General features: G+C 37.8%; 1 protein-coding gene across 2 annotated transcripts in view; it reads right to left on the bottom strand.

Moving 5' to 3' along the window:
• emb (exportin-1 emb) overlaps positions 1–22,295 on the bottom strand; it is a 457,135-nt gene that overhangs the window by 248,222 nt on the left and 186,618 nt on the right. For both annotated transcript variants that reach the window (XM_090376567.1, XM_090376568.1), the window contains 2 exons: positions 15,789–15,862; positions 6,016–6,174 (listed from right to left, as the gene is read on the bottom strand). In XM_090376567.1, the coding sequence (XP_090232693.1) occupies positions 6,016–6,174; positions 15,789–15,862 (233 nt within the window). The remainder of the gene's footprint in view (positions 1–6,015; positions 6,175–15,788; positions 15,863–22,295) is intronic.

Genomic DNA, 22,295 nt, shown 5'->3' with positions numbered 1-22,295 from the left:
GTATTCAGGAAGGGGAATGTCGTAGGTGAAGTAAACATTGGTAGTGAGCTAGATGATTTTGTAATAACTGAGAGGAAAGTGGAGGAGAAATTGTTGAGGATAAACATAAAAAAGGCTCCCGGTGTGGATGGGATCTATCCAGTTATATTAAGGAGGCAGCAAAGGAATTAAGCAAACCCCTAGCCATAATTATGAGAGCTTCTTTGGACTCAGGGGAGGTTCCTATAGACTGAAGATGTGCAAATGTGACCCCAATTCACAAAGGAGGATCAAAGGCTAACACAAGTAATTATGGACCTGTTAGTTTAACTTCTGTTCCAGGAAAATTAATGGAGGCACTGGTTAAAGAAGCACTGCAGGATCATCTAGACAAGAATTCAGTTATAGCTCAGACACAGCATGGTTTTGTTAAGGGAAGGTCTTGCCTGACGAATTTGATTGGATACTATGATGTAGTCACAAAAGAACTGGATGCAGGGAATAACTTTGATATTATATATTTGGATCTTAGAAAGGCTTTTGATACTGTTGCACATGGAAGACTGCTGCACAAATTGGAGCAGTGTGACATTGGAGGCAAATTGCTGCTATGGATAAAGGGATTGTTGAGTGGCAGAAGACAGAGAGTGGTAATCAATGGACACTGCTCAACGTGGTTGTTGTAGTTGGGGTTTAAAGTGCAATGGCTACTTAGGCCACATTGCACTTATGGAGGTGGTGCATACTGCCTGTGTTTGTTGATTTAGAGGCAGTTAAAAACGGTTATACAATCCTATTCGTTTTAGGAAGGAGAAGAATTCTGTGAGATTTGAATTTTTGCCTATGATATGGCTGAGTGACAAAGGTTCCTTTAAATTTGACAGAGAATCGAAAGACATTAGTCGAGCATTATTATATAGAGTACAGTCCAAAAGTATGTGTTTGACTGTGAGTGGTGTCTGGCAATGACTACACTGGGGAGGATCATTTCCTGATAAAAGAAACAGATGGGTTAAAAGAGTATGGCCGATTCTGGCTCGGGCTAGAATTACTTCTTCTTGTCTGTTTGCTATAGAGCTAGAAGCCATAATTTTGGTAAGGATTTTATTTGGAGTAGTTTATTATGGAATTGCATTTGCCACTGAAGAGTCCATTGATCTCTACATGTTCTTTGTATATTCATTTTATAATCTGTGACTGGTACTATGGAATTCGTTGTGGCTGAGCTGGATGGATATGGCCTGGGATCCAGCAGAAGACAACCTTTTGCTGATGTTCTCTGAGACGGATCAACTGTGTTTTGATGAGCTTTAATAACAGGTGAGTAGGTGGGGGGTTGTTTTGAAATACTAATACGAAACGTTGCGAATCTGTGTATATTATGCTCTTTTGAATTGACATATGGAAGACATTTTCTAATGCAAGTTTTATGGCATATAATTCTGTCGTGTAGCTACTAACACTCTGTTGGAAGAGATAGAGAAATGATGTTATTAGGGAGTACCACTGCTGCACCAGATCCACTCTCAGACTTCGATCCATCTGTATATATTTTAGCGAAGTCGGGATAATGTTTTGTATGTTCAATGTGTAGCTGTTGGATGGTAAATTCTGATAGAGAGTGTTTTCCCCACTGGTGGAAATAATCATCACAACATGGCATGATGACCGAACATGGAGGGTCAGGATCTATAGGATCTTGCCAGATTTTATTGAAGTGTATGTCCCAATCTTCTGCTAGATGTTTTACTCTAATACCAGCAGGCCGAACTGTCTGTGGTTTGTTTCTATACAGGGTCATAGACAGCGGATTATAAAGTATTGACCAATTAGGATGGGTCACCTGGTTTTGGATCTTGATTGCATAGTTCAACAGCAACATCTTTCTCCTGATATTTAGAGGAGGTTCATGGGCTTCAATATATAAACTTTGCACTGGAAATGTTCTGAACGCACCTAATGCTGTTCTAAGAGCTGAACGTTGAATACGGTTGAGGCGAGATAAAACACTCTCCCTAGCAGAATCGAAAACAGGCGCCCCACTCAACGTGGACTAATGTTATTAGTGGAGTTCCTTGGGGTTCAGTGTTGGTTCCGTTGTTTTCTGTATTTATAAATGATAATGATGATGGTATATCAAGCTTAATGTCCAAGTTTGCAGACGATACAAAGGTTGGCATGGTTGTTAAGGACACTACTGATGCTATGCTGCTGCAACAGGATCTGGAAAGGTTGAGCAGATGGGCTGAGAGATGGCAAATGAAGTTTAACATTGACAAATGTAAAGTAATACATATAGGAAACAGTAACCCCAGAGCAACGTATCAACTCCGCGGTACTACACTGACAGTGGTAGAGAATGAAAAGGACCTGGGGGTAATTGTGCAGGGAGATAATGAAGTTCTCTGAGCAGTGCAGACGAGCTGCAAGAGTAGCTCATGGAGTATTGTCAATGATATACAGGAATTTTTCCAGCAGGGATAAGGAGGTGATTATTCCATTGTATAAGGCAATGGTCAGGCCACACCTAGAGTACTGTATACAGGTCTGGAGGCCTCATTTCAAGAAGGATGTAGAGCTACTGGAACGAGTACAGAGAAGGGCAACAAGATTAGTGAATGGAACAAAGGGTTGCTCTTACGAAGAAAGGCTTAAGTTTTGCAAATTACAGTGTCTGGAGACTAGGCACCGGCGAGGTGATCTGATAGAGGTGTATAAAGCCTTGAATGGTTTGAGCATGCTCAAAGCCGATGGGATTCTTCCTCTTGCTCATAATAATCATCTGAGAGGGCATAAATTCAAATTGAGGAAAGACAGATGTAGGATAGATGTGCGGAAATTTGTCTTTAACCAGCGGGTAGTTGGTTGGTTGGTGGAACAGACTTCCATCACTTGTTGTTGAAGTTGATAGCCTACACAAATTTAAGGCTCAGCTGGACAGGTATTTCGAACGAATGGAGGGGTGAAATGGGAGTGGTGTTTTTTTTTTTTTTTTTTGGCTGATGCTGAATAAGCTTGCTTTCTTGCATCATATGCCTCTACTAATGCTAATAAGATAATCAATATGTAACAGAGAATAAAATATGGTATCTAGGGTCAGTGGTGGAGAGAATGAGGAGTATGCAACAAGTAGAATTAGTGCAGGGTGGGTCAAGTGGAGGTGCTCTGCAATTAGTGATTAGACCAGAAATGATGTATGGAGCAGGCTGTTGGCCATCAGGGAGACAGCAGAGGTTACAAGTAGCAGACAAGAATGCTGAGATGAATGTGTGGAGAAACAGAGTGAGGAATGAGTATACCAGATAAAAATGAAGAAAAAAGAAAATGCAGGCTAGTAGAGAGATGGTCTTGCCACAAAAAGCAAGAACTGCATACAGACACAGTGAATAAGATGAGAGAAGTGCTACTAGAGGGAACACAAGGAAGATGAAGACCAACAAAGCAGCAAACTTGGTGGGAGACTGGAAGAAAGGATTTTACTGAAAACAGGAAAACTCGAAAAATTGTAAAGATTTAACAATAAGCATGCAATATATATCTGAAGGTGGGGGGGGGGGGCCTGAAATGATAGAAAAACAGCACGAGGATTCAACTATAAATTACACCAATTACTTTTTTAATTATTTTACTCTCAATTTCCTGTAAGGAATATTGTCAGCTATGGTTAATTAGTTCTAATACTAGCCACAGATAATTATGTTAATCAACTCACCTTGTGCAATCATAGGGAAGTCATCTGCTTGGAAATATAGAATTTCATGTAAAATGTGTTAAATACTGATTTATATTTATCAATACAGCTAGGCCTCGTATAATGCGAGTTCAATTAAAGCGTTTTTCAGTTACTGCTATTTGAAAAATTATACCGCTTTTCACTTTACACGATGCAAATTTCCAGTTAACGCGATCTTTTTTTTTTTTTTTTAATGCGATAGTTGAAAAAGATCTGAATCGAGCGTTAAGCTTACCAGGCGTCGGATTGGCAATAAACAAACTTTTGCCTGCTACCTGCTGCTATGGTGTGTTCCATCCATCAACTATCAGAAGAAGACGTGATATTTGTTTGTCTCCCACTAATAAAGTCAATGCAGACTTGCATTTAAAAATTCAAAATTTTAAATGAACCAGATGAAAATGTTACCGCAAAGGAGATAACAGTAAAAGAACTAGATGAAATCTTTCGTATCACAGAGAACCTCACACCTTTTGTTTGAGGTTCTCTGCGATATTTATTTCGCCAGGGCCCAGAGAAGACTGTTCTCGGCTATCGGAAATTGATTGATGAAAAGAGAAAGTCAACAATTTTCAAATATTTCCACAACAGTCATTTCTTCATTGTGTATTTTATGTCAGAGGTTCCCAAACTTTTTCAGTTCACGGCGCCCTTAGTGTCCCAGTAATTTTTTCACGATGCACCCAGACCAAAAGAAATACCTAACAGTTCCATTTAGTAGCTAGGGCCAAACAACTTAATAAGAAATGTTGAAACTGTGAACTACCTCGAGCTAGTAGTTCGCGTAGTGTCCGACTGATGTCGAGTATCGCTGTGTTTCCCTCGAAAATTTAAAATATTCTGCGGTGCACAGTTTGGGAACCACTATTTTATGCAATAAACATTTAATTCCATAATTATTTTCATTATCTTTTACATTGTATACAGTTAGAAAGATATTTAAAACGTATTTTAAAAATTCTTTATGGACAATCGAGAAGGCCAAAGACCAATTATAATTTTTCCTATTGATTATTATATTCAATTACGCATTTCCATTTTGTGCGATACAGTCGCGGGACGAATTAATCGCATTAATCGAGGCCAGCCTGTAATTACAACAAAAAAAAGAAGAAGAAGAAGCTTAATTTTAATGTGCTCATCACTTCTAAAAATCAGTGTAATCCTACTATGAATTTATTCAAAATACACACTTCCACAACAGCAGGTGGAAGAAAATTCAAACAAGTACTGCTAGGAAGAAGACAAAGAGTGGATATCAAAGGACACTGCTTTTCTTGGACTATTGTTATTAGGGACTTCCTCCAGGGTTCAATGCTGGACCTATTGTTGTTTTCTATATTTAATGATGAAGGCTTGAAGCTTGATATGCTTATCAAGCTTAATGTCTACGTTTGCAGAAAATACAAAGGTTGGCAGGGTGGTTAGGGTAGTAATCAGAGTACGCTACTGCAACAAAAATTAAAAATAATAGACAAATTAGCTGAGAAATGGTAACTGAATTTTTACATTGCCAAACACAAGTTACAGCATGTGGGTAGTGGTAATTCCAGAATAACATAGCTGTGCATGGTGGACAATGAAACGGCCTGGGGATAATTGTGCATTCAGGCAAGGTCTTTGACAGGACAGTTCATTCAGTCTGTCAGCACTAATGATATGAGTTGGTTTTTTCAATGATATACATGAATTTTGCCAGCAGGGAAAAGGAGGTGACCATCCCATCAAACAGGGCAATTTAAGCCATGTCTGGGTACCACATACAGGTCAGGATGCCTCATTTTAGAAAAATGTGGACTGTTGGAACAGGTGCAGAGAAGAGCAATGAGATTAGTGAGAAAAGAAAAATCCTGTTTCTCTGGCCTAGGCACCTGCGATGGTATCTGATTGAGGTGCTTAAGGCTTTGAATGGATTGAGTACGCTCAACAATCATGGAATCTTTCCTCTTTCTCTCAGACTACACATACGAGGAGACAAATTCAAACTGAAGGATGGCTGTAGAAAATCGGTGTTGGGGAAAAGAGCAGTTCAAATAAATTTAAAGAAGAACCAAACAAAAAGTTAGAGGGCATAGTTAGACAGGTAAAATGGAATGGAAAGAGTGTGTGTGTGTGTGTGTGTGTGTGTGTGTGTGTGTGTGTGTGTGTGTGTGTGTGTGTGTGTGTGTGTGTGTGTGTGTGTGTGTGTGTGCCTCCCAATGCGGTATAAGATTCCTTTCTTGCATCACTTGCCACTACTACTAAATGGTGATGTCTAATTTATGTTATTAAATACTGAATTTACTATTAAGTAGTATACTTACTGCAAGCAAATTTTCATGTAGTTCTGTCCTTTTTTCAATGAGATTCCCATGTTCTTTCAAAAAGGTACAAAGGAAAAGACTTAAATTCTGAATAAACTTCTGTTCCTCATCTTGGCCTACTGAATATGCATCTTTTATGTTGGTTGTAGGTGGCAGCATCTTTATGAGAAAATAGTAGATTAAAGAAATATATTAATATGTGGGAAAGCGGGTGGAAATATACAAACAAAAACTATATGTACAAAAAGAACATTTTCATACAGATTCAGCATTTAATCACAGAATAAACCTACCTGATTTTTAAGTCAGTACTCTCCTTTTTTTGAAATAATCTTTCCAAATGTGTATACATCTGTTACACAGATGAATCTGCAGCTCTCCTGCAGATTCATCTGTGTAACAGATGAATCTGGAAGCAATTTCTTAATAATCCGTTGAGGTCACATATCTGACCTTCCTTAAAGAAGAAAACTGCAATTCATGCAGTTTTCTTCAAAAAACTTTTCTCCAAAAACATCTGATATTTCTCTCTCAGCCCTCTGCACCACTCATACCACATGAAACAGAATTTAATATAATCCAAGCATTGGTGTACATGCACCTGTTCTTACTCTTAGCTATCCTAACATAGCCCATATCCTAGTGGCAAAATTGGCTAAATCTTTTAAAAAAACTATTCTGGCGTGCCAGAGAACACAACATTGACTAAATATTTTAAAAAACTACCCTCGCATTTCAGAACACAAAATGTATAATTCTTTATTATCCTTCTTAATCATAACAAATCTTTCACTCCAAGATTCACTCCAAGGAAAGTTTTGCAAATGACGCAACAATGAATCACAGGAAGCTGCTTGTTGCTGCATGTTGAGACATGTTCATGCGTGCATAGTATCCGCCGCGCCAAGTCGATGGGCTCAGTTATTCATTAGTAGTGAGAGTGTAAAGTGCTTGCGATGGCATCGTGGTCACAAAATGAGATAAGGACAGTTTTGCGGTATAATTTCGTGCGTGGTTTAACCATAGACCAGTGCTTAGAAGAAATGACTCTTGCACTAGATGATGATTGTCCACATCGTACAACGATATTCAGGTGGTATAGAGAATTCCAAAGGGGAAATTTCACTCTGGAGGATTCTGAGAGGCCGGGAAGGCCACAAACGTCAGTTACGGAGGAAAACGTTACTGCTGTGAGGAAAATGCTTGACGAAAACAGGCGAGTGACCTACCAACAGATAGAGGATACTTTGGGCCTAAATGCACCAGCAATTCGTTCGATTCTGCAAGATCATTTGCACGTGAAGAAACTTTGTTCTCTCTGGGTGCCGCATCAACTGACTGAAGAGCAGATGACACGACGTGTGACTTGGTGCCGGGAGATGTTAAAAAAGTTTGATAAGGGACAATCTCGGTATGTGAACAACATTGTGACAGGTGACGAGACTTGGCTGTACTATTACGATCTGCCGACCAAGGCTCAAAACAAAGTTTGGGTCTTTGATGATGACGACACACCCGTAATTGTCAGAAAATCCCGATCTGTAAAGAAGAAAATGATAGCTGTATTTTTCAAATCGAGTGGAATTGTGGAACGTGTCGTTCTGGACACGCAGAAGACAGTCACAGCTAAGTGGTATACTGAACAATGCCTGCCTAAAGTCATTGGATCTATGAAGAACCTGCGGCCAAAGTCAAGAATGGACACCTGGTACCTCCATCACGATAATGCTGCAGCTCACCGCGCCAAAGCCTGCACCGAATATTTGACCACGACAGGACAAACTTCTCGAGCACCCTCCCTACAGTCCAGACCTTGCTCCATGCGACTTTGCACTGTTCCCACATGTGAAAATGAAGCTAAAAGGGAGGCGGTTTTCCAGTGATGAGGATCTTCTACGGGCTTGGGACAACGAGTGTGCTTTACTCCCTAGTGAAACTTGGCAGAACTGGTTTAAAGATTGGTTTCGGAGGAGGGAGAGGTGTATTGAATATAGAGGAAATTACTTTGAAAAAATTAAATAAACAAAGCTGTATTGCAAAACTTTCCTAGTACCCTTTGTACTTCCAGCATTATTGTTCATATTGTCATTGCAATGCTTGAGAGTCAAAAAAAAAAAAATGGAATGTACCAGGAAATGTCAAAACAATTCCATGGTAACTCAATTTTCAAAAAATCAGTTGAAATTATTTAAATTCATCTTTCTTTTTTTGGCACTGCTTTCTAGATAGTAGTTAATTTCCAACAAATATTTAACTACCTTCACAGGAAGGCATGTAGCACTCCTTTCAGCTAACAATTTAATAAGCTTATGAGAAAAGTCTGTCACCAGTAACTGTTCAGTCCCCTCTTATAATTACCTTCCTACTTCAGTTTTTGGGGCTATCATAATAGGAGTATTATCAACACTAAGTGACAGTCAGTTTTTGATGAAATGCCATATGCTTTCAGGTCGTTCAAAAGAAGCTGTCTAACGTGGCTTAGCATTTGAATATGACTCTACAGTCACCTTCGACTGGCACTGACAGTTAGCTCCTTTTGATTTGATTATTTTCTTTTCATTATAAAATGTCCCAATGAGATAAGCTTAAGATCATTTTAATTACTGCATCAGTAGCAATCGAAAATGGCCTATTTCTAAAGCATCACAACCTCTTTTTTCCCTACCCCACCATTTTCCCTAACATTACCTTTTGTTGTTCTTCCGCAACAACAGGTATTGTTAGTAAAAACATACCCCCCCACCCACCTACACACATGTTAAGAAACATTTCTAAACACGTCTATATAATTAGCATAACTCAGAAAATGATTATGTTCTGTAACAAAAAATATATAAATAAATAATAAAAAAATAATAATAAATAAACATTTGGCATTTTGGCATGTATAATGTCATCAGCAGCATGAATTGCAACATCTATTTTTGCTTTTCTTTCTATGCACTGCACACTGTTATTATGCAAATGATTGACCACATCTATATACAAGCCAAACGTTACCTTTTTCAGATTTTAAAATACATGAACATTCTTACATATATATATATTTTTTTTTTTTTTTGTATTGTATTTTCTTTCTATACATTAAAATAATTTTCCTCCTAGTGATATTTATTCAGCCAATGGGAGAAGAGGCATGCGGATTACATGGCAATGCATAACAAATACTAAAATACATAACAGAAGCTTGCTTTACTGTTGAAAAACAAGATTATTTTAGTGTGATCATGTTAGATAAACCTCATGCACACGCTTTCTTTATCTAGATTCTAGAATGACCACATGGTAGCATTCTTGATTTCCATATGTAACGCATTTGTGTATTCATAGCTGAGGAACACGCACGCACACACACACTGAAAAGTTTCTGTATTTTTGTTTTTTATTATTATTAAAAGAAGCGAGCGCAGCAAGAAAAGCCCCCCTAGTTATAATATTAATTAAAGGGAAGATTATAGTAAGATAATCATATTAAGATATATACCTAGATTTATAGAAAACGCATAGGATAATACAGAAAACGTATCACTGCATATCCACAATCTAGGTGACTTCGTCTGGGGGTCAACCAAAATTGAAAGTAAAGCAGCAAGTACTCTGTTTCTGTTGTGATCAATATGCACTAACACGAAATCAAAATGAAGGTCAAATAACCTAGGGTGAAATAACATATAATAGATTTCAGAGGTTACATAATTTGAGTTATCTAAACTAGTAATATATTAAGATTTTTAAAATACTGCATAATGCACATTGATTGTTGACCCGACACAGAACAAATTATATGAATTTAGAATTAAAGGTAAGAATATTTACCATGTCCAAGTTGACGAACTATGTGCAGCCTATCTGTAGTCAAAAAGGAAACAGTATTTTTTGTAATGCATAGCCCCGTAGTGAAAATAACAATGTGCCGACCCATGTGTGTAGGACGCAGTAAAATGTACGTAGAAATAGCCAGTTATTTATTATTAAGTTAATGCAAAAACAAACATGGTGATGATGTGGAATAAATGGCTAATGGAGCACAAGTAACAATACCTGAACTCCACAAACAGGGTTACTCACAGCCTTAGTTTTGAATCTCCACATGTGATATTGAAGAGTATCCTGGGAAAGCTGTCAAAGTTTGGTAATGATTTGAAGATGGGAAGGGTGGTTAACAATTGGAGCCAGGCCATGATGTGTAAAAGGACTTGAATCAATTGCATATATGGTCAAAAAAATGGCAACTAAAGTTTAATGCTTCTCAATGTAGAGTTATGCATTTTGAGAAAAAAAATCCTGGATTTATGTATAAGCTGGGGTAAGAAGAGCTAAAAGTGATTCAAAACTAAGACTTGGGCTTACGCTGCACAGATATTATGATGTTTTCCTTGTAGTGTAAACAGGCAGCTAGGAAGACACAAGCTGTCCTGCCCATGATTTATAAGGACCCTTTCTAAGGGGAAAGACTCATAAAAAAGAAAACACTAAACCATACTAAAAAATTAGCAAATTTCTGGTGCAGTTAAACTTAGCAAGATGTAATTCAGCTTCTATGTACCAAGCCACTTAATATTCAAAATGAATAACACAAAGCTATGCTCACTTTCAGCAGTGACGCCTGTAAAGCCAAAGGACGAGCATCACTTCTACAATAAATAGGTAATTCAATAAAGGAAAACCAGAAACTCACAAGCACTACCTCTTCAAAGGCATATCAGCACTTGTGAACGCCCAAAAAAGAGTTGCATTTCAGTCACTGGAATCCAATTTCATTTAATATTACTGGCTTGGTACATAAAATCAGAATTGCACCTTGCCAAGTTCAATCCTAACTGCAGCTCATAAAGGTTGTCACATAGTTTAGAGTTATCTTTTTCCTAAGTTTTAGCAATATTCCCATGTTGGTCACTGTAGTATTTTTCAGAGGAGGAAGAAAATCATTAACCCACTTTGTATAGAGGTTAACAAGGATTAACCTCTACTTACAAAGATGATGATTAGATCACATTTGGAATATTGCATTCAGGCCTAGAAACTACCCTGAAGTAGTACCGGGAGGCAAGAAGGCCTCCCAAAATACTATTTTTTCCCCTCATTATATAATTTACAGTATTTATTTATTTATTATTTGTCTTTTATTTATCTATTATTTGTTGCTTCACCTGTTTGTTTTCAGGCTGTTGTAATGGGATGTGGCTTTAAAAAAAAAAAAAAAAAAAAATCTGTCTCAAAATCATATTTTTCGCCATGAATCTCATTTATAAATTCAGAAACCAGAATTGGGGAAAATAAGACCATGGCAGAACAAAAATTAAAAAGGAGACGACTGTACAAAGGTTACGAATGCCTGCTGCATTTCATATTCTGTCGCCAACCTAGTACCATTAACATCTTTCTTTATTTTTCTGAAATTTTTGTCTCTTAGTTTTAAGTGTGCATGTTCAACCATCTATTCACATTACAACTTGCTCCCAATGTACAGGTGTTCAGAAAATTTTATATTTGGATTTTAAAAGCATTTGGAAAGCTATTGAAAATCTCATTAGAACTGAATAAATAGAAACCTTATATTTTTTTATATACAGCTAACCCTCATATAACATGATAGTTGGGTTCAACTGAGTCACCGTGGTCTTAAGAATTCACAACAGGAAGTCTTCGAAAATTCAGAAATTGTTGCAAAACAAAATCAGCAATTGAAAAAATTCATCAGAAACTTATACAGTTTCTGCTATAAGTGTATATTAAATATTAAAAAGGATAAAACTGTATTAGGTCATATCAGCGCACAAATCGCCTCAATGGTACTAATGCTCTCCCTCCCTACCAAAGTTTGTTATGAATGTTATGGCATACTACACTACTCATTCATAAACCTGTTTAATGCTCCTGATGTACTGCCTATGCACTCATCTCTTATTGGTAATTTAAAATTGATTGTCTTATTTTAAGACTATTAACAATGAAGTCAGAGAAGAGCTGAAAACTATTTTATTTGAGAATAAATATTTAATGATATTAGTTTTTAATAAACTTTGAGTAGTTCTTTTATTAATCTTTATTGTTTTATAAATTGAAAGAGAATAACCATTACTGGGCTGTAATACTTGATTTGCATTTAAAACAAAAATGGCTGCAGAATAAAGTTTACCTCTTTTACACATGCATATGTACTTTTATCAAGTACTGTTCCGTTAGCTATATGTATGTTCGTGTACACACGCACGCACAGTTGAAGCTCTTTATAGCAGTCCTCTTATTAACATCCCAACATGTTATAACGTCCTATGTGGTTGGTCCCGCCAATTTCTCATTAACCCAATGCTATTTTACATTCAGTATAAGAATGTAAATAAAGGGATTTCTCTATAATGACCATAAATTTAACTCTCAATCTGAATTTTCACTTTATTATTTCAATAGTTGCATTTAAAAATGACAGAATGCTTCAAATATATTGAGTAATTGCAGCCTGGCTGTGAGAAATCATTTTTTAAATTTCTCACCTTCTTTTCTTGCAGTGCGGTAATCAAATGAACATCAGCCAGAAGTCAGAGTATATGTTTATTGGTATGGCGCCAAGAAAGCGAATAGCTTTGCCAATTCACTTTCAAGAAAATTAGGATTTTGCAAGCAGTAGATAATGATATGCATTCTAAGACTGACATCGCCAAACAGTTCTGCATTCTAAGATTACTCTGTTCACTATTCCGAAAGACTGTAAAAAAACTGAAAGTTTAGAGAAATCTGCTGCACCAGGTGGAATTTTAGCACGAAAGGCAAAGTATCTGGGTCTTGAAAGGTACCTTTGGAATGGCTAATGATGATGTGTGCAGAAAATATTACAGTAGATGGTAATCTTTTAAAAGTTAAAGCTGAATCATTTACACATCAAATGGATATTGAAGAATTCTGAAAGTTCAGATGGATGGTTCCAGAAATATACGACTGGTATGTCTTTCAAAACTATGTGGCGATAATGCAGCCATGAACATTGACACTTCAAATGAATGGAAGAAAAATCGCTTAAGAAAAACTACGAAATAATGCTATTTAAACAAAATTGTGTTCTCTTGAAAGCAAAAATCAATGCGAAATCAACATTCTGCAGGCAATGTATTTGTTTCAGCATGGGATAAAGACGATGAAAAAGTGATTGCCATCTGTTTCAAACATGCTTCTTCCTCTATTAATTGAAGAACAGTCTGATAATAGGGAATAAATATCTGAGCACGTGTGTCATCACCTAAACTTACAGAAAAACTTGAGCTTCAAAAATTACACAGAAGTGGATGCGGACACAAATGTTTCAGGATATGCATGAATGAAGAGGAACTCATTGCAGGCTTAATGGAATCTTCTGAAATTTGTAGTGATGAAGGTGACTACGGTTGAAGAAGTTTTTAAGTGAAAGATGCCCATTGAAGGATTGGAACTTGTATGTTGATTTTTTTTCAAGCACAGCCTAACTGCAAAAGTGAAATAACTGCTATCCTGCACCCTCATTAATCGCTTTTAAAACATGCTCTACCATTGAAACACCCTGTTTCAATGGTAGAACATGTTTTAAAAGAGTAACAGATTATTCTAAAGTAAGAAACAATTCACTTTTTAGGTCTTGATAGGCCTATGAAGTGAAATTTACAATTTAATTGTAAACTTACTGCACCCTACTATCAATGCAAAATTTACAATTATAATTTCCTTGTTTAATACTGTAGTACATATTATAAATAAGATTATACTATATTGTATTAGTAGCATTACATTAACCATTTATTATGGGTAAGGTGTTAGGTGTACTGAATGGAAAGTGTACAGACTAGCAACCGCTAGGCCAACAGCAGGCCGTATGCCTCACTGATGGTCATGGTGAATATAAGCTGTCCCACCCACATTGTGCGAGCTGACAGACAGAAAACTGTGGAATGGCTGACCATGGACTTTAACCAAGGGAACAATGGGCAGTGTTTCCAAGACCACGATCCAATCAACCCTAGTATGCATCAGCCTTCCAGAGTAGGCACCAGATCAAGGTGTACATGTTTACAACCACCAAATGCAAACAATGCCTAAAGTTTGCATCTGACCATCATCACTGGACCAGTGATGACTGGAAGAAAGTTGCCTTTTCTTATGAATCATGTTTGCTGCTGTGCAGATGGTAGATGGAGGAGATGAGGACAAAAATTGTACAAAGGAATCACTCCAATGTTTCTAAAAAAATACCTATCCATTGTGGCTGATCAGGCATATTCCTCCACGGTGAGTGCCCAATGGCACAGCAATGTTCCAGCAGGATATGCATCCTGGTATTGTTCAAGGGTTGTTTGCTGAACACAGAAGTTACTTACAGGTGCTACCTTGGCTGATGACTTCAGTAGATACGACTCCGTGGAACATCTCTGGCATTATCCACATAATGCCAGATTTTGGATTCTCCACCAAGGACTATCGCAAATCTACAGGATGCAATCCTGGCAACATGGTACATCATACCTTCTGCAACATAGAGAGGTCTTAATCCCCCAGCTTGCTATGTGGCAGTGGTACTGGTAGTAAGGGAAAGGAACCTACTTTTAGGCAAGTTGTCAATGTTTTGATTCGACTGTGTTGTGCGTGTACATGCATGTGTGAGGGTAGCAAACTGAATAATTACAAATTATTCTCAGGAGATAATCAGAGCATGACTAATAACAGTGGCAAAAGTCACTGTCTAATGCTGGTAACTGGCTACTAGAAAATCTGAGCCGTGGTATAAAGAAACCCATAAAAAAGTGTGTGTGTGTGTGTGTGTGTGTGTGTGTGTGTGTGTGTGTGTGTGTGTGTGTGTGTGTGTCCTCTTCCACAGATTACAGAAAACCAATAATAACACAAATGTGCAAAAGCACAAAACTTGGTAGGATAGATTTCAGTGATGACCTACCCAAAATCAAGAGGTAAGTATACAGCTTTGATGTTTTCTCTACATATAATATTGCAAACATACTTTACCTAGTTTGAGGTGTTCATATAGCTCCATTTTATGGCTCTTTACAAACTAGCATATAAAGTAAATGCTAGTTTGTAAAGAGCCATAAAATGGAGCTTATGTTAGTTACAAACTAGCTATGTAACTAGCATATACTTTATATGCAGCTATATAACTAGCATATAAAGTATATTTTTATATTTCCTTCAGAATAGATGTGTTAGTGTGATTTGGAGCACACTGTATACAAATGAATTTGAAACAGATCATTGAGTCGAATTAAATCAAGATCAAATGGTAGATAAAAAGTAATCTCCATCCCCATTCCATTAGGGTGATCCAGTATTTTTTTTTAATTTGAGTGCATTCACGAAATTAAATATTAAGTAACAGCTACCAAATCACTGTACTTTTGCTGGATCTAAGAAAATGATAATGAACTTCAAGCGCACACTGAGCTACTTATTGAGCTTTCCAAATTCTAATAATAATTTTCTTAGGAAACATGCTAACAACTCAACCAGTATACGAAAAACTTGAGGAGTTGAGATTTGGTGGGAAATATTTAAACTTATTTCACCATTAACACAAAAGGCAGCCATACTTCTGCACACCATCCTGTAACACTGATGTTCCATGCCCTGGAATGCCAGAAAATATAAATACATACAATTTTCCTGCAGACAATCTTTAAAAAAGTAGACTGCACCATTCATCATTCAACTACTGATACTAAGTATATTTACTCATAAATGGGCTTTAATTTTAAATAGTTACAAATTCATAAAGTAAAATTAAGATACACGATACATACCTGTTCAAGCTGAGCCATAGTCTGAGTGAAGAGCAATACAAACATTTCATCATAATGAGAAGCATTTACGCCAGCTTTAAAAAAAAGATATACATGCACTCATTACTTGTTAAATATATATATATTTGACATACAGATAAATATAACAAACTATTGAATCCAGCAAACAACCAAATTATAATATCAAAAAAGTCTAAATATCACTGAAAATTCTTCCAAAAAATAAAAATTAAATTTTAAAGGTTTAAATTAAATATCAGTTTAAAAACAAGAACCAATACAGAGATAAAGGAATTTACAGTTTATTTTTCACAAAAATGTTATGGTTATACAAGGCTGGTGTCCTATTTCTAGTAACTTTCAAATTACAACAACCAAATTCAGATGCACATAAATTTCCAAATATAATGTTCTGTTTCACTGCTAAGCTCTGGGTGGGAATAAATCAGTCATACATTATAACAATCAGCATAATCGTAGCAATTACAGCATATTTCAAGTTAAATGGATAATTTGTCTTGATCTGTATGCAAAATATTCAAGGAGGATTGTAGTGCAGTGGTTACAACTATCTACCTTCATATGTGAGAACAGTGAAAGGAGAATTCGTGGTATACCTTGTTCCTGGGTAATGCGATTCTGTCACCCCTCTTGCTAGTGGATGAACCCACTGCTTTTTTTTTTTTTTTTTTTTTTTTTTTTTATGAAAACCCCAAACACAAAAGGTATCAAAACCTGTAGTACTTATAAGTGTGTGTGGGGGGGGGGGGGTTTGCCGGAAACTTTGCTCTAGAAACTAAACATGGGTTTCACCACTTAAGACCTAAAATAAGCAAAGTGATGGTATTTCACAGGTTGATGAAAGTCAACTACCACCTAGTTTGGTAGGTATATATGTACACTGCATTCACGTAGACGGTAATTTCATGTCAGTATGGATAAATGTCGTGAGTTATTTGTTTGTTTTAGAGTTTTATGGTGCATTAGCATCTAAGGCTATGATGCGCCAACTTCGTGAGTTAACTGACCCTGAAAGGGAGATGATAGTGGGTGCCCGATGCATGGGCCTCTATCGCGGAGGTGGCACAGAAATTGCACTATCCCAGTTTGACAGTATCAAGAGTATCTCGGAAATATGCCATTTCCGGAATTACATCTCATCGTGGACAGAGAAAGATGGTGGTTGAACGTGGCCGCCGACATCTATATCACATTGTTTCAGCCAACCGGAGAGTACAGTGGCACAAATCACCGCCGACTTCAACGAGGGAGGTGCCAGAAAGGTTCCACCAAGCCACCAGACAATCATTAGCCGCAATAGGTTATGGGAGCCACTGACCCACCAGAGTCCCTTTGCTAACATGACACATGGCACTATGCCTCAACTGGGAGAAAGAACATCGTCACTGGACCTTGAATGGTTGAAGATGGGTCTCCTGGTCCGATGAGTCCTGTTTCCAGTTATTTCGAGCGGTTGGGAGGGTGCATTATCTGGCATAAACCATGCGAAGCTATGTACCCACCATGTCAACAAGGAGCCATTTGGGCAGGTGGATGGTCGGTAATGGTCTGGGACGTCTAGATACATCTCTGAATGGTCCAGGTTAAATGTCCATCCATGCAGAACATCTGTATCCCTTCATAGTCAATGTGCACCCACAGGGCAATGGACTCTTGCAGAAGGATAATGCACCTCCCCACAGAGCCATGGTGACTAGAGCATGATTCAAAGAGCATTCCGCAGATTTTACCACCATGGAATGGCCACCCGGTCACTAGACATGAACCCTGTGGAACATTTTTGGGATGCTGTGGAGAAGTCAATTTCAGCTTTGGATCCTCCACCCAGGAATGCAATGGAATTATGGACAATGGTGCAGCAAGCATGGATGGAAATACCTCTGGAATGCTTTCGTGAACTAGTGGACTCAATGCCTCACTGTGTGACTGCCCTTATCCGGGTGAAATGAGCGCCTACCTGCTACTATGTAGGTATCCCATGATTTCTGTCCACTCAGTGACAGTTCCCATTAGCTCAAGCATGTTTGACTGTTTGTCTGTGTATACATAACTGAACTACCATAAATGAATTCTCAGGGCAATCTAAACTTTATTAAAACCAGACTAACAGAAATCCAACTGTTTCCTTTCCCCACAAATATTTCAAGTTCAAGAGTATCTTACTTTCAAACATTTTTTTCAGAGTAGGTATAGAAAGTCATTCTGATAATTCATCATTGAATTAGAACTGGCTGCAGATATTCTGCTTATATTTGTTCTCTGACGAAGTTGGAGGATCCCATCAGCATTTAGCTATCCATTGCAATACATTCAAAGCCTTAAAACTCCTCAAACAGATCTTTGTAATTGCCTAATCTCCATGTGCAAATTTATTGTGAAACCAGTTTATGCAGTTTCTATTTAAACAAAGGGCACTTTCAGCTCTACTTAGTGGTCATGGGTTCATATTAATTAACTTCAGCCTTTCATGGTGAGAGCAAGCATTTGTTCCTTCCTCATTAATTTCATTAGTCTTCTGTCAACTATACCAACCGGTCCACGTCCTTTCTAAAATGAAGCCTCCAGACCCAGATGCAGAACTCATGATGCGGAATAACCATGCCTCGGACAATGGAATAATCACCTCCTTACCCCTGCTGGCAAAACTCCTGTATATCATTGACAAAATCCCGTAAGCTGTCATAGCAACCTCTCTGCACTGCTCAGAACACTTTTGTCTGACTGCATAATTACCGCCAAGTATTTTTCATTCTCTCTTCCCCATGTGTTGTACAACACAGTTGGCATGTTATTGTGGGATTGCTGCTATCCACATACAGTAAATTGTTTTTGTCAAAGTTAAACTTCAGTTTCCACTTCTTAGCCCATTTGCCTAACTTCTCTAGATCTTGCAGAAAATATCAATATCATATAGAGTCAGTCCTCATATAACAGGTGTTTACACTACACCAATTCGACCATACACGATTTATAAATAGGGGAACGATATCTTATATAACATGAACCGAATTCGCTTATGCACGATTCGCCTTTGTGTTTACAAGAAATGGCAGTCGGACGCAGAATCACCCCAACCGAACGCAACACGATAGGAATGAAGAGAATATTCTGAAAATGTATATGTTTTTTATATCAGTGAAGGGGAAACATATTTCACCATAATAACGTAAAAACCAACACAATTCCAGCTATCGGTATAATCGCAAATACAATCAGATCGAGTTTACTACCTGTTTATAACAGATTCCACTAGCAGAAACGCAACTAGAAATTGTTTTTATTGTTTTATGGTAGTAACCCCTAGAAATGTGCTTTAGCAAAATGCGAGGTGTTAATAGTGTATCTCTGCTTTTACGGCGTTGTTTATTCAGTTGCTACACACGCGCAGATTTGTTTGTGTATCAAGCGTGCTCCCTCATTTTGTAATTGTGCTTTATTCCCTAAAAATGGTTAAAACACTACAGATTCAGAGAAAAAAAGAAAAGCAATATCAATAAACAGAGGCGGACTGGATCAAAAATTCTTACCCGGGAAAATTTACAGAGGCCTCATACTATGGTTTATGGCCAAAATCACACCGGCCTCCGTCCCACCGGGGTTTCCCCGGTAAGGCTTATGTCCAGTCCGCCTCTGTCAATAGAGAAAAAAAATATGAAATTGTGAAATGCTATGAGCAAAATGAAAGACCATGTGATATTGCACGTGCTACAGACATAAATGAGGCAATGCCTAGAATTACAAAAAATGCAGAGAAAATAAAAAAAACTTTCATAGCAGGAACAACTCAAAGTGTAATTAAAATCCATTAATTAAGACACAAAGAATTGAAAGAGATGGAATGGCTGTCATCTGTTTGGATAGAAAACCAAACAAAAAACAAGTTTGCTTACGATAGAAGCAAAGGCATTAGCAATATTTTATTACGTAATAGTTGTAATAAAATACATACGTATTTTATTACGATTATTTATTGCGTTTGGTAATGTTTTGGTTACAAATGTAGGTTCAATCTTGGGTGGTCAGCACCAAACTATTTTTCCCATAGGGCCTGTTGTTTATATTGCACGATTTTGCATTGCACGAGGGTTTCTAGGAACACAACTATCGTACTATACGAGTACTGACTGTATATATTTATATATATATCAATCAGACGTTTCTCCAGTCCAACTTTCCTAACAGTGATGTAATTTTCCTTGGTAATTTTAATGTTCACAACTCCAGCTGGCTTCCGTTTTCTAGTCACACCGACCCAGCTGGTCGAGATGCTGAGGCTTTTGAAATTACTAATCATCTTGCACAGATTGTTCATTTACCTACAAGAATACTAGACAATCCCAACCATACAACCAACATGCTTGATCTTTTTCTCACAAACAACCCTTCTAAGTACACGGTCGAAGTGAGAGGTCCTTTAGACAACTCAGACCACAACTTGGTGATTGTCTCTTCTCCAATGGAGCTTTTATCTCATGGCTACCCCAACCTCGTATTGTTTGGCATTACAAGAATGCAAAATGGGATGACCTGCAAGATTTATTTTCTTCTTTTCCTTGGTCGGATTATTGTTTCAAAACTTCTGATGTCAACGTTTGCTCAGATCGTGTCAGTGAAATTATTCTTGCAGGAATGGAATCCTTTATCCCACACTCAACTTTAAAATCTCGCCCTGTATCTAAACCTTGGTTTTCCAATAAATGTGCGAGGGCTGTTCAAGGGAAGAACGTTGCATATCGCAATTGGCTTGTTTCTAATTCTTTAGTGTCATTTTCCGCCTACACCAAATCTCGCAACAATTGTAAAGCAGCTATTAATCAGTCCAAACTACAGTTTGAACAGGCTAAGAGTAGAAAACTTGCTTCTTGCCCTAATGGTAGCCAAGCATTCTGGTCTCTTGCCAAAGCTACTGGCTGCAACTTTTGCCCATCTCTTCTCCCACCTCTCTCAAAACCAGATGGTTCTGTTGTCACTCCAGCCAAGGATAACGCTGACCTGCTAGCATCCCATTTTTCTTCCAACTCGTGTATTAATGATCTTGGTAAAACACCTCCCACCATTCCCAACATGCTCCATTCAATGCCTCCTGTGGTCTTCTGTCAAAAGGATTTTGACGAAAAGAAAGCTCCATGTCCCGATTGTATTTCTCCACTTGATCTTAAAACCTGTGCTCCTGAACTTACTCCTGTTCTTTGCCACTTTTCACTTTCTTATTCCAAAGGTGTTTTTCCTTCTGCTTAAAAATTTGCTCATATCCAGCTAGTTCCTAAAAAGGGTGACAAATCCCTCCCATCCAATTATCGTCCTATTGCAATTACTTCTACTCTTTCTAAAGTAACGGAGAAATCAATTAACCACCAACTTTTAGACTACTTAGAAACCTTCCACCTGATCAACGATCACCAGTATGACCTCCGTCAGTGTCGATCCACTGGTGATATTCTGGCTTACGTTACCCACTTATGGACTAATTGCATGGAAAAGTTCAGTGAAACAAGCAGTTGCTCTTGATATCTCAAAGGCTTTTGATCGTGTTTGGCATAAAGGTCTTCTAAACAAGCTTCCATTTTATGGTTTGCCAACTGTTTTTTTTTTTTTTTTTTTTTTGTAATTGGTTATCCAGTTTTCTCTCTGGTCACTCACTGAGGGTGATGGTAGCTGGCTCTCTGTCTTCTAACTTCTCCACTAATGCCGGTGTCCCCCAAGGTTCAGTTCTTTCCCCCACTCTTTTCCTCTTGTATGTTAATGATCTTCTTCCATTGACTGGAAATTCTATCCATAGTTTTGCCGATGATAGCACATTCCATTCCACTTTCCATTTTGTCCTGCTCAATCAGCTTCAACTTCTCGAATATCTGCTTCCAATTCCTTAAATTCCGATCTTCAGGTAATTCTCCAGTGGGGCAAAAACAACTTAGTTGATTTCAACCCTTCTAAAACTCAGTCTTGTCTTATATCTCGCAAAAAGAATTCTTCTGCTCCTATGCTTATCTTTAATGACACTCCGATTTCTAGGCAAAATGATATATCTCTTTTGGGGATTAACCTGACTTCTAATCTCTCTTGGCACAAGCACATTACAAATATTGCTTCCTCTGCATCTAAAAAACTTGGTTTTCTCTTTCGCTCTCGGCATTACTTTTCTTCAAAACAGCTGTTCACTCTGTACAAATCACAAATCCACCCTACCATGGAATATTGTTCCCATATCTGGGGTGGTGCCCCCAAAACCTCTCCCTCTCCCTCTCTCTCTCGCTTCTTGATTCAGAAGAGGGCAGTTAGGTTAATTAATGATTCATCTCTAACAGAGTCTCTCCACTCACTGTCTCGTAGACGTACTGCTTCTGCTGCATGCCTCTTCTACAGATATTTCCATGGGCACTGTACTTCTGAATTGGCTTGTATAATTCCGGCTCTCTCTTTTAAAACAGTCCAAACACATGCCGCCACCAGCCAACATCCATTTACCGTCCAACTTCAAACTCACAG

The sequence above is a fragment of the Mastigoproctus giganteus genome, chromosome 6, assembly GCF_048544385.1.
Source record: "Mastigoproctus giganteus isolate SK-2022 chromosome 6, ASM4854438v1, whole genome shotgun sequence".
NCBI lineage: Eukaryota > Metazoa > Arthropoda > Arachnida > Uropygi > Thelyphonidae > Mastigoproctus > Mastigoproctus giganteus.
Note: the sequence above shows the minus strand (reverse complement) of the source record. Positions and strands in the feature narration are given on the sequence as shown.